Source organism: Ranitomeya variabilis, chromosome 2 (assembly GCF_051348905.1).
Source record: "Ranitomeya variabilis isolate aRanVar5 chromosome 2, aRanVar5.hap1, whole genome shotgun sequence".
NCBI lineage: Eukaryota > Metazoa > Chordata > Amphibia > Anura > Dendrobatidae > Ranitomeya > Ranitomeya variabilis.
The window spans coordinates 229,992,394-230,004,346 of record NC_135233.1 but is presented as its reverse complement, the minus strand read 5'-3'; the positions used below and the strand labels follow the sequence as shown (position 1 = coordinate 230,004,346).

Genomic DNA, 11,953 nt, shown 5'->3' with positions numbered 1-11,953 from the left:
TGGTCTGCAAATAAATGTAGGGGTCTGGTCTTGGGTCTGAATGAATGTAGGGGTCTGATCTGGGGTCTGTATAAATTTAGGGGTGAGGTCTGGGGTAATCGGAGGTTTATGTTGTGCGCAACCTATGAGAATGAGGGAACCCATGGCGTCCTAGATGATTTTTAGTTGTATGCCCTTTTTAATGTCTTTGTGTTAAAGGGGCTGTCCAGCGCTGCTCACTTCCTCATCCTCATCAGGAGGTAAGTGGCTCTGATGACATACAGTGTGCACTTTCCTGCCAAGTTGAGCAGTGCTTTTATATACCTGCCGATTGTGGCAGGTATGTGCACTCATGGCGTCATCAGAATCATCCTCTTTATAGAGGATGTCCACCTTTGGGGAGGTTTTTTTCTAATTAAATGCATGTAGATTGTGTGAAAAATCAGTTTTGTAATTCAGTTTAATTAAAAATGTTGTACTGTAAAGTAAATTCTCGAGGCTATCAAAATAGATTTAGTCCATCTAAAATTTTAACCAATGTAGGCTAAAAAAAAACAAACTTGCATCAAATCTGCAGTATGTGAACAAGGCCATTTATTTAATAGAGCTGATCTAAAACTACATCTCCCGACAGCACTTGCGGCAGCGTAATTAACGTCACGTACGTGCGCGATAACTGGTCCTAACCCTCTCTGCAGCTAGGAGCGCGAAGGAGGCGAGTCGGGAGCGCGCCTGAAGCTGAGAGCCATCTCTCGGGTACGCGCCTCACAGCCGCTCGGCTACTGAGCTCTTCTCATTGTCTGTCCAATGGCGGGGGGGCCTCGGCGGGCGGAGGAAAAAAGAAAGAAAAACCCAAACAAACCACCCAGTGAGGCAGCCCCGTGTGAGGTGCGGTGAGGAGCCGGGGCTGAGCGCTGCTCGTGTGCTCCATTGTGCTCTGTCCGCTCATTGTGCCGTGCTCTCCTCGCACACTGCCTTCCATCACGTAGTATTGTCGTTACTCCCCCTCTGAATTTTTTTTTTTCCTTGAGGTAAATGACGGGGGCGCGCAGGTGAGGGGGGCGCGCTCCAGCTCTGTCTGTGCTCGGTGTGTGATGAGCGGCGGCGGCGGGGACTCCCTCATGTAACCGGCGCCCCCCTCTCCACACCCCGCTCTGTATAACGCGGCCCCGTCAGGATTCTCCTCCCTCCCTCACAGAACAGCAGCCGGTGCCCAGGAGAGGGGGGCGGCCGGGAACCGTTATCAGCAGCCGGTGAGACGGGGGGCGGGGGTCTTAGAGAGATGTGATAGATATGTACCTGTGATAGGGCTGTACTGTGTGTATGTATATATGTGTACCTGTGATAGGGCTGTACTGTGTGTATGTGTATATATATATATATATATATATATATATATATATATATATACACATACACACAGTACAGCCCTATCACAGGTACACATATATACATACACACAGTACAGCCCTATCACAGGTACATACACATATATATATATATATATATATATATATATATATATATATATATATATATGTACCTGTGATAGGGCTGTACTGTGTGTATGTATATATATGTGTAGATGTGATAGAACTGTATTGTATGTATATGTGTGTGTGTGTACCTGTGATAGGGCTGTACTGTGTGTATGTATGCGTGTAACGTATATCTGTATATCAGGTCTGTACTGTATGCATGAGTGTAAATACCTGTGTTATAGGTATGTGCTGTGTGTGTATATACAGTGCGTGTGTGTGTGTGTATATATATATATATATATATATATATATATATATATATATATATATATATATATATATATATTTCTATACCCGTTATAAGTCTGTACTGTGTGTGTTTGTGTGTAATGTGTATGTATACCTGTGTTTGTGTTGCTGTATATACTGTGTGTAATATCTACTTGTGATATGTATATATCAGGTGTGTTATATATTTGTGGTAATGTGTATTTCAAATTTGTATTGTATTATACTTGTGTAATGTATTAACGGTATATGTGTAAAATAGTTGTGTGGAATGTATTACCTAAGTGTGACAGGTATTATGGATGCACGTGTGTATTTTCTAAACTTGATTTGATGTATTTTATAAATGTGTGTTCTGAATACAGGTACTATGGAGGTATGTGTGCACATAATGGCCTCTATTTGTTTTATATAAGTGGTTGACAGGTGAGCATGTCTGTAATGTATATGGATGCGTGCCGAATGCAGTTATAGATGTAATATAAAATAATAGTAAAAAAAGATGTGGGTCGCACAAAACTTGTACAAATTTGCTATCTATCTCATTTCTATCTAATTATACACACCTCAGTCTGTCATATATGTCACTGTGCTTATTATATAGGTGTGTATTGTATACATGCGGTGTGACAGGTACGTACACCGATAATACAGATGTATTACTTCTCTGGAGGAGTTGGGGCAGACATGTTGCTGGGATTCCTCAGTGATGGATGTAGTGATGATGGTACATGTCCTGCTGTTGGACACCAGTGGATTTACTGATTGTATGATTATTTTGGTTGTGTCTAGTAAGGAGCTTGTAATAATGCATCTAGATGTATACACTACTGCCCATTATGCGTTTATCAACCTATATTTTCCATCCATGTGTGTACATGTTCAATACAGTGCAAGTAATATCTCCACTCCTCTAGATTTGTATATACATATATAGATCTGTCTGTATTTAGTCTGATACATGTAAAAACCCTTACCCATGTATACATTTTTATCTTATTTATTGGCACAAGATGTCTACAGATAAGCAACACACAGCCAAGGTAGCATGTGTTGAAGTCCACGCACACGTACGTACGTTTGTTGGGGGGACTGACCAACATCCTGGGAATTGATTCTGCAGAGCTCTTGCTCTCAGTGATGTGGAGGTACACATGCTCGGCCCTCGCTCTGTTCATTGTCAGTTATACTTTTTCTTTCCCCTGATGTCCCTGTCGTCAGGTTCTACACCAATAAAGGATAACTTAAAAATCTTGGTAAAACCCCTTTTAAATTAATTTTTTAAATTCTGGCAGGCAATGTTATTAAAATAACTAGTGCTTTGGGGTTTTAGGATTTAACTGTTAAGTTCCTTGGCAGTTTCTCTGTTTACTTGCCTTGCAGTACTGTACATCCATGTGACGGCTGCAGCCATTCACTGGCCTCACATGTTTTGCGTTAAGACTTCTGAGGCCATTGATTGGCTTCCGAGGTCACATGGATGTACAGCGTCATGTCTGCAAGACTAGTAAACATAGATTGGACTGGACCAACATTTAGGGATCACATTCTTTATAATTTTGCAAGTTCCTTACAATCCCTTTTAGTGTATAAGTGAAAAGACGCTGACCGTGGTGGTCTATACATGTATGAACACGGAATGCCAGATAAGTCTCTATAGTAATCCATACAGGCACGCAGCCAGCTGTGAAAATCTATGCATTGATCCTCGCACACTCGTCTGTAAACACAGACATATAATATGATTCCCAGGGGTCGGTTATAATGGTGTTATGCTCCGTTGTGCTGGGATCACATCCAGTACAGACGGTGACGTAGGAAAACTTTTCATCCCTCGTTCTTTTGATATAGTGCTTATTACTGACTCTTTATTTTTGCACGTGCAATGCTGATATCGCAGGTGTTAAGATCCCCCTGTCGGTGCTGCCTGCTGGCGAGTACCCTGTCAGTCTCACGCCCCGGTCTTTAGACAGCATTGCATTGCAGGGCAGGCTGACCAGTTGGTTGGAGCAGCTCTGTTTTTTTTTTTTGCTCCTCCGGCCGTGTTTTTTTTAATGCGTCCACCTTTTTAGTGGTGTATCTCATCCTTGTAATGAATAAGTTATGTCATTTGCATTGATTGAGGTTGCCGGGTATACGGAGTGATTAAATGTCATTGGAGTTTAGATGATAACTGGTTTCCGCCGTCTGCCTCTCTAATTCGCTCTCTGAACTGTTCTCCGGGTGCAGATAAGTGTTTTGCTTGTGTGCCAGCTGACAAGCCCTGCCGCCACTGCTCTGAGCTGGAACAAGATTTTATTTATTCTTTATTGATCATATATAGGAAAAATAAATATTCCTTTTTTTTGTTTCGGTCTGTGTCTGGCTTGTGTACAGGAGTCGCTGATTACTGTGCTCATGTGATGTGCCAGCTGCTGTGTCTCCCCCACCTGGCAAACTTTTATTCTGGTTGGTAATTTCCTCGTGGCATTCTCTTGGGAAACATCCTGCTTTAGTTTTAATGAACACGTGTGCATTGCATCTGTAACTCACAGGCATTTTTTCTTTTTTACCCCTAAGAGATTCACTAAGTTCTAAGGACTGGGGTCTAAGGGGTACTAGCCAAATCAGTTCTCATGCTTCGCACTGACGAGGGCCAACAGCCCGAAACACCGTGTCTGCGAATTGAGATACTGATTTGGCTTTTATCCTAAGTCATATTGCACGACTCGTTAAAGGGTTGATTGTGACTTGTAGGATCACTACTTCCAACAGGTGGCGCTATAGAGTTAAGTCCTCTTTTTCTCCGAAGAGGCAATTTGAAGTTCTAAGGAAACACTCTAACCATAAAAGATATCATAAACTGATCAATATACCCCCTATTCGCTGGGCACAGGCCACTTTGTCTTTCGGTGGTATGTTAAAAGGGTTGTCTGGGATCCATCAAAATTGGGGCAAAGGCAGGTAATTGTTTACTGCTCTCCATTTTTTTTCTGTGTATGTGTGCAGGACTACAGCAGCGACATTACAGCTGGCAATGCATGACTGCTGAAGTCAGTCACTAGCCTCGGCGGTTCAGTGATATCTATTCTTAACTCCGCATAAAGCCATATTCACACATTGGTGTGTTGCTGTCAGAATAAGGACCAGCCTCGGAAGTCCTGACCCAAACTCGATATGCTTTTGAGACCCTCTTCTGGTCCGTGCGTCACGTGGATGTGTGAATGCGTCCTTAATGCTGATGGCGATCGGTGACCTCACTGCTGCAGTCCTGTAGTGGATCAGTCCAGAGGCTTTAGCAAATAAGTAATACTTATGTTGTCATTTATATACCATTGCTTGCTTTTGCCACAATTTTGTCTCATCTTGGACAACTCCTTTAGCTACTTTTTATACCTACTGCTACACCAGGCATTTATTGTGCGGAGCATGTTTAGGAGGCTGCTCTCAGCAGTATCATGAGCTGCTGGTTGTTTAGTGGCTGAAATCCTAAAGGTACCGTCACACTCAGCGACGCTGCGGCGATATAGACAACGAGCCGACCTAAACTAGATCGCTGGAGCGTCCCTGTTTAGGTCGCTGTAGAGACGTCAAACACAGCAACTCCAGAACGATGCAGGAGCGATCCAGTGACGTAACGGCGACTCACTTCTCGTTCTCGCTGGTTGTTAGCTCCATGTCAAACAGCCGGAGTGTACCGACTGGCTAGAAGGAGACACTGCGACGCCCCCTATGCTCGTTGCTGGCGTCGTTGCTTTTGATGTCAAACATGACGATACACGCCGACCTGGCGACGAAATAAAGTTCTGGACTTCTAGCTCCGACCAGCGATGGCACAGCGGGATCCAGATCGCTGCTGCTTGTCAAACACAACGAGATCGCTATCCAGGACGCTGCAACGTCACGGATTGTTGTCGTTCTCTTTGCAAAGTTGCTGAGTGTGACGGTACCTTATGGGAACCTGTTATCTGATTCATACTGCCCAAACTGCAGACAGCATGAATCGGAGCCTGTCTGCACAATTGCAGCCAGGTATATTGTTCTCTGAATCACCCTGGGGTTTGAGAGAAAATATACTTTGAAGATTTGGCTTAGGACCGTAGCTTGACTGAAGACTAGTCTAGTGCCGTTCTTGACTACTCTTCCCAGCACCGCTGCAGGTGATTGACTGATTTCTCCCTTGTGTGTATAAGGAGAAACCTGTCAATCACGTAGACCTCTCCTCTTCCCTCTCTTCTCTGTTAAGTCTAATTTATATGCCTGTTTTCACGGATTGATCTCGTACCCACCATAGTCTGTCAGGGTGTTCTCTGTCCATGTTTTTCCTTTTTTTTTTTTTATTTTGCGGGCTGTCTGGGTGATTGGGCTGCACCAATACTTGAGATATGACCGATTTTTTTTTTTTTTTTTTTTTTTTTTTTTTTTTATACTGAGTTACAGATCAAGTTCGCCAATGTCAATTTGTGGGTCCTAGTTGCATCCAAGTGCTCTCTGATTTTCATGTTTACTTTATAGGAGACGCTTAAGGCCGGAGTCACACTACAGCGACGTATGGCCGAGTCTCGCAAGTTAAAACCAAGCTTTGGCACCGGCACTCCGGATTGGAGCGTGCAGCTCCATGTATTGCTGTGCGGCCGCACGCTCCGCTCCACAGTGCCGGTGCCAGAGCTTGGTTTTAACCTGCGAGACTCGGCCGTAGCTTTCTGTGTGTGATCCCAGCCTAAAGGTACCGTCATATTAAGCGACGCTGCAGCGATATAGACAACGATGTCGATCGCTGCAGCGTCGTTGTGTGGTCGCTGGAGAGCTGTCACACAGACAGCTCTCCAGCGACCAACGATGCCGAAGTCCCCGGGTAACCAGGGTAAACATCGGGTTACTAAGCGCAGGGCCGCGCTTAGTAACCCGATGTTTACCCTGGTTACCAGTGTAAATGTAAAAAAACCCAAACACTACATACTTACATTCCGGTGTCTGTCGCGTCCCCCGGCGTCCGCTTCCCTGCACTGTGTCAGCGCCGGCCCTAAAGCAGAGCAGTGACGTCACCGCTGTGCTCTGCTTTACGGCCGGCCGGCGCTGACACAGTGCAAGGAAGCGGACGCCGGGGAACGTGACAGACACCGGAATGTAAGTATGTACTGTTTTTTTTTTTTTACATTTACAATGGTAACCAGGGTAAATATCGGGTTACTAAGCGCGGCCCTGCGCTTAGTAACCCGATGTTTACCCTGGTTACCAGTGAAGACATCGCTGAATCCGCATCACACACACCGATTCAGCAATGTCAGCTGGTGATCCAGCGACGAAATAAGGTGCTGGCCTTCTAGCTCCGACCAACGATGTCACAGCAGGATCCTGATCGCTGCTGCGTGTCAAACACAACGATATCGCTATCCAGGACGCTGCAACGTCACGGATCGCTATCGTTGTTAAGTTGTTCAGTGTGAAGGTACCTTTAGAAACATTCTCGCATGCAAAAGAAAAAAAAAAAAGGTTACCCACTGATGGAAATTTGATCCAAAACACTGATATAAACCGGCTTGTTTCTTTTTTTTTTTTTTTTTTAATTGTTGCATTGTAGATTACCTCATACAAATGTCAGTGATTTTAGTCAGGTTACAGATAAAAAGGAAAGTACATGCAGAGGAAATAACTGCTGGTAAATGAGTTAGTGAAAACAGCAGCACTTTGGATACACACAAATCTCATATCCAGCCTGTATTACTGGTAGAGAAACTCAAACAATAGAAACATTTAAAACTGTGATCAGGCTGCAAACTGAATATCAGGGGGTCTGAAAATGAATGAAGGACTGAAGATTGCAGGCCGAGGTTTGGTTCAATGTTTAGGATGTTTCACTACTTAAAGGAATGTTCCCATCTCTGACATTTGTCGTATCCTGATGACACGGGATCTGGCTTTATCTAGAAAGCATTCCACATATTCAAGTCTGTTTTAAATTTTTTTCATTGAGGATGTTAAAAATTGCCTAGTGTGCACTCGGACTTTTATGGTATCTGTATGACAAATGGATCACAAAGTGTCTCTGTGCCGTACCCTTGTGATTACTATCTGTGGGGAAACCAGGTTGTGCGTGTTTAGTTTTTGTGCAGCGCCACCACAGGGGGTTTTAAGTACTACAGTGCTCTTTACTTCAGTGTGTTGTCTGTATATTGGAGGTCAAAACTTTAGCAAAGAGATGATGAAGGGGAAACCACCCCTATATTCAGAATTTTCATAAAGAGTTTATTGAATTGGGATTTTTACACCAAACAAACCCATTTAAAAGGGAATTCCCTGTCGTTGTGGCTTAGCAGGAGGTGGTTGGTGTTGATCCATGAGCTTGCCATCACTATGTTTGGATCCTCTACTGTAGACTGCCTAGCTGTGATCTTGTCTATACGAGACACTTCCATAGGTCTCTGTGAATGTCTCGTCCTTAGTGAACCATATGAATACACAATCCTCTCTCTGAGATGAGCTGTCCAGGGTGCAAAGTTTAGCACATTGCATGGTGTGATCAGCCATGTGCTCTTTTATGCAAGCCCTATTTTTATCTGTACTGGTTGTATTGTCACCTTCTCTATATAATATCAGTGGCACAGCCCTTAGAAATGCCATCCCGACTAAAAATGGGACGGCATGGAGTGGCTCTTACTGATTATGAGACCTTGTGAATGGCACGTCTGCTGCTACATTGTGCGAGTGTGCAGGGGAAATGCGGCTTCTGGTTTTCTATATTGTTTCTCTCACAAATGGTAATCGTTTCCTGACAGAATATGCTTCTTTTCACAATTGTTTTATCTCTTCCTATTTGCATGAGCCATAACCTGTAGCTGAACCACATTCCCCCCCCCCCCCCTTTTTGGGTCTGGAGGGCATCAGATGAGCTCATGCAGAATGAGAGAGAACTGGTCTAACTAGTATGTGAACCTCATTGCCTCCTGCGGGCTAGCTGCCTGAATAATTGTGCTTTGCCTTCCGTGCTGAAGTCCTCACTTGTTGTAAAGACCCATGCTTTTATGTATGATCTGCCTAGGAGACGGCTCAAAAGACTGTAGACAACCCCTTGAAGGTTAAACGCATCTTGGTATTTTTTCCATGTCTGCAACCTGCTTCCTCTGTAGTTTGGGGCTTCCACTTGAGGCTAAGTATTGGCGTTTTTCTTCTTATATTTTTAGTGTTTGACGTGGTTATAGAATCCATCTCTTTGGTTGTGTCCGATTTACTATGTGATCTTGTGCCTTAACGACAGTGGTCTGCCGCTTTAAAACTGCAATTCCCAGCAAGCCCTGACAGCTGTAGTGTCAGCAAGCCGCATTTTCCCAGCAATGCTATAACAGCTGCACACTTGCAGGGAGTTGGGGCTCGCTGGCAGAGGGCACATGTTACAGACCACTGTCCGGTATTGTATGTTCTCTTCTATAAGATGGGAAGAGCCATTAGCCCCTGACTTAGAGAAGACGTTCAGCGATTCATAAAAACAGATTTGCGGTTGAATGAGCGGCGGTATCTTTAGTATCTCATGTTGTATTATTCTTATCACTGTTAGTTTTGGAACAGGATCACAGTTTCTTTGGGAACCTGCCCGCTAAGTCCAGTGTTAACTAATTCGCTTTAGCCCTATGCTTTATGCGTGTACGAGCCAATTTGCTGTTGATGTGGTTCTGGTTTCTGTGGATCATGCTCAGGGAAAACTTACATTTTACGTAAATGTATCCGTGCATTTATGAGCAAAAATCTACCATACCTTTTTTTGTTTTAACTGGGTTTCATTAAACATTTTTGGATGATTTAAGTTCTACAGCCTCTATAGATCACCGTACATAGCAGACTGTGTCTGGGATTTAAAGGGGTCATCTTATTAAAGCAGAATCCAAATGCTTTGTTCTGCTATATGGACCTCAATGGAGGGGGTGTCCCTTGCTTTGGGAATAGAGCCCCCTCTCCCATTCTGGTGTCTTAAGCCATACTTTTACTACTGTGAAGGCCATTCATTGCCGTTTGTGCCTTACCTTGCCAATATGGGCCGTTTGCCAGGAGACAGTGGTTATCACATCCTCATTTAAATTGTGGTCTCACTAATATGTGAGTGCTCCTGAAACCATCACCTTCCCTGGCAAATAGTATTGCCTGTTGAAGTTGACTGCTCATTTCTTCTGCAGCACCCCTACAGGGGAAATGTAGTATTACACGTGTCCAACATGGGAGATGCTACTGTTCTGGAGAGGGAGAGTGCTTTGAGCATTTTACTTGACCCATGTGCTAAATTAGCAAATATTCAATTGCTGTGTCTTGAAATACAGATACAATATCCATTAAGTATGATGTGTTTTAAGAATATATTTACCGCCAGGTTTTAATTGTTTTTAATCTTTTCCTCTTACAGGTCTTAATTCTGGAAGGATTATTTACTGTATATTCTGTGAAAACTTGAACTGCAAATCTGAGGAAAATGGCGACCGACTCTGGAGAACCGGCAAGCACGGATGAATCTGACAAACCAGCTGGGTTTTCTGCAGAAAAGAACCTGGTCCCACAGGGCTCTTCTCTGGTCCGACACGTCAGCACGGAGGAGAGCGACAAACCTCTGTCTGCTTCAGGGACCAGCGAAAGAAAGCGATTCTTCAGAAAGAGCGTAGACATCACTGAAGATGACAGGATACTGGAGCAACCCCTCAAAGAGGAGAAGGCTACCGAGCACGAGGGCAAGCAGCAACTGGACAGCCATATGGCACACGGCACTGGTGTAGGCCAGGATGACAAAAATGAACCTAAAATGGTATCCGTTGCTGGTAAGGACTCCCCGAGGGAGAAAACTGAGAAGGAAATGGAGGAGGAGGCAGAAATGAAAGCCGTAGGAACGTCCCCCAGTGGCCGATTTTTGAAGTTTGACATTGAGTTGGGCCGTGGGGCTTTTAAGACTGTCTTTAAAGGACTGGATACTGAGACGTGGGTAGAAGTCGCGTGGTGTGAGCTGCAGGTTAGTACATTTTTGCTAAATATCCCCTCTGATTGCTGGACTGGCGCTGCGAAATCCTGTGTTTGCTCTCAAGCTTCCTGGAATGTTATAGACTGTGAATGTGTCTTTCATTTGCTCTCCACGGTGTTGCTGAGGCACCTATTAACAATTTCTCACAAACTTACAGATCCTCACTGTATGGAAACTGAATTTTTAAACACCTACTTGATAGCTCGGTACATATTTGTTTAACCCAAGTGTTTGCCTTGATGGGGGCTGTCTTGGATCGTCTGTTGTAGTAGTTTATGATGCTACTTGAGTTTTTGCAGGACAGCATCTCATTTGGGCAGAATATTGTAGCACAGGAGTATCCATGACAAGCTTGGAAACTGTTGCCATCCTGAAACTTTCACTGACTCAAAAAAAGAGAATAAAGTGTTCTGAAAAGTACCCAAACCCAATAAATGCTGCACTGCTGGTTCTGGAAAAAAAGAGGCATAAGCTACATATTTTTAATAGATCAATTTAAAATACAACATGTATACAACAGGGAATTGCTCATAGTACATACGGCTGGGAACAAAATCCAAACCAAGTGGAGTCACAGTATTAATAATAGTCCTATCTAACAGCAGCAAGCAATCAGCAATATGATGTTCAGTGAAATATCACTCTGACTAGTAAAAAATGTATTGCACGTATTCAATTACCATGGAACAAAATTCCTAAGGTGCTAAGCATCATTAGAACTAAATAGTCTGCTCTACATTATAAAGTGCATTGTGCATATCTGTACGCTGATATCTACACTGTGTTCCAAATTATTATACAAATTGGTTTTAAGTGTCATAAAGATTTAATTGTTTTGTTTTTCAAATAAACTCGTCGATGGTATTGTCTCAGGGCTCAATGGATCACTGAAATCAATCTTAAACACATGTGATAATTAGTTTTCCAGGTGATTCTAATTAAAGGAAAACTACTTAAAAATGATGTTCCACATTATTAAGCAGGCCACAGGTTTCAAGCAATATGGGAAATAAAAAGGATCTCTCTGCTGCTGAAAAGCATTAAATAGTGCAAGGCCTTGGTCGAGGGATGAAAACATTAGATATTTCACGAAAACTTAAGAGTGATCATCATACTGTGAAGAGATTTGTGACTGAAACAGACAACAGACAGAGTTCATGCAGATAAAGGCATAATGAGGAATATTTCTGCCAGACAATTTCATTAGATTATGAGAGCAGCTGCCAAAATACCA

At 43.4% G+C, this 11,953-nt stretch overlaps 1 protein-coding gene across 4 annotated transcripts in view; it reads left to right on the top strand.

Moving 5' to 3' along the window:
• Positions 1 to 565: 565 nt before the first annotated feature.
• The window catches only part of WNK3 (WNK lysine deficient protein kinase 3), a 168,277-nt gene continuing 156,889 nt past the window's right edge, over positions 566 to 11,953 (top strand). For 2 of the 4 annotated variants that reach the window (XM_077283921.1, XM_077283918.1), the window contains exons 1-2: positions 745 to 1,232; positions 10,117 to 10,710. In XM_077283921.1, coding sequence (XP_077140036.1) covers positions 10,183 to 10,710 — 528 coding nt within the window. In that variant the 5' untranslated portion in view covers positions 745 to 1,232; positions 10,117 to 10,182. The other 2 variants (XM_077283920.1, XM_077283919.1) reach the window with 2 other exon arrangements.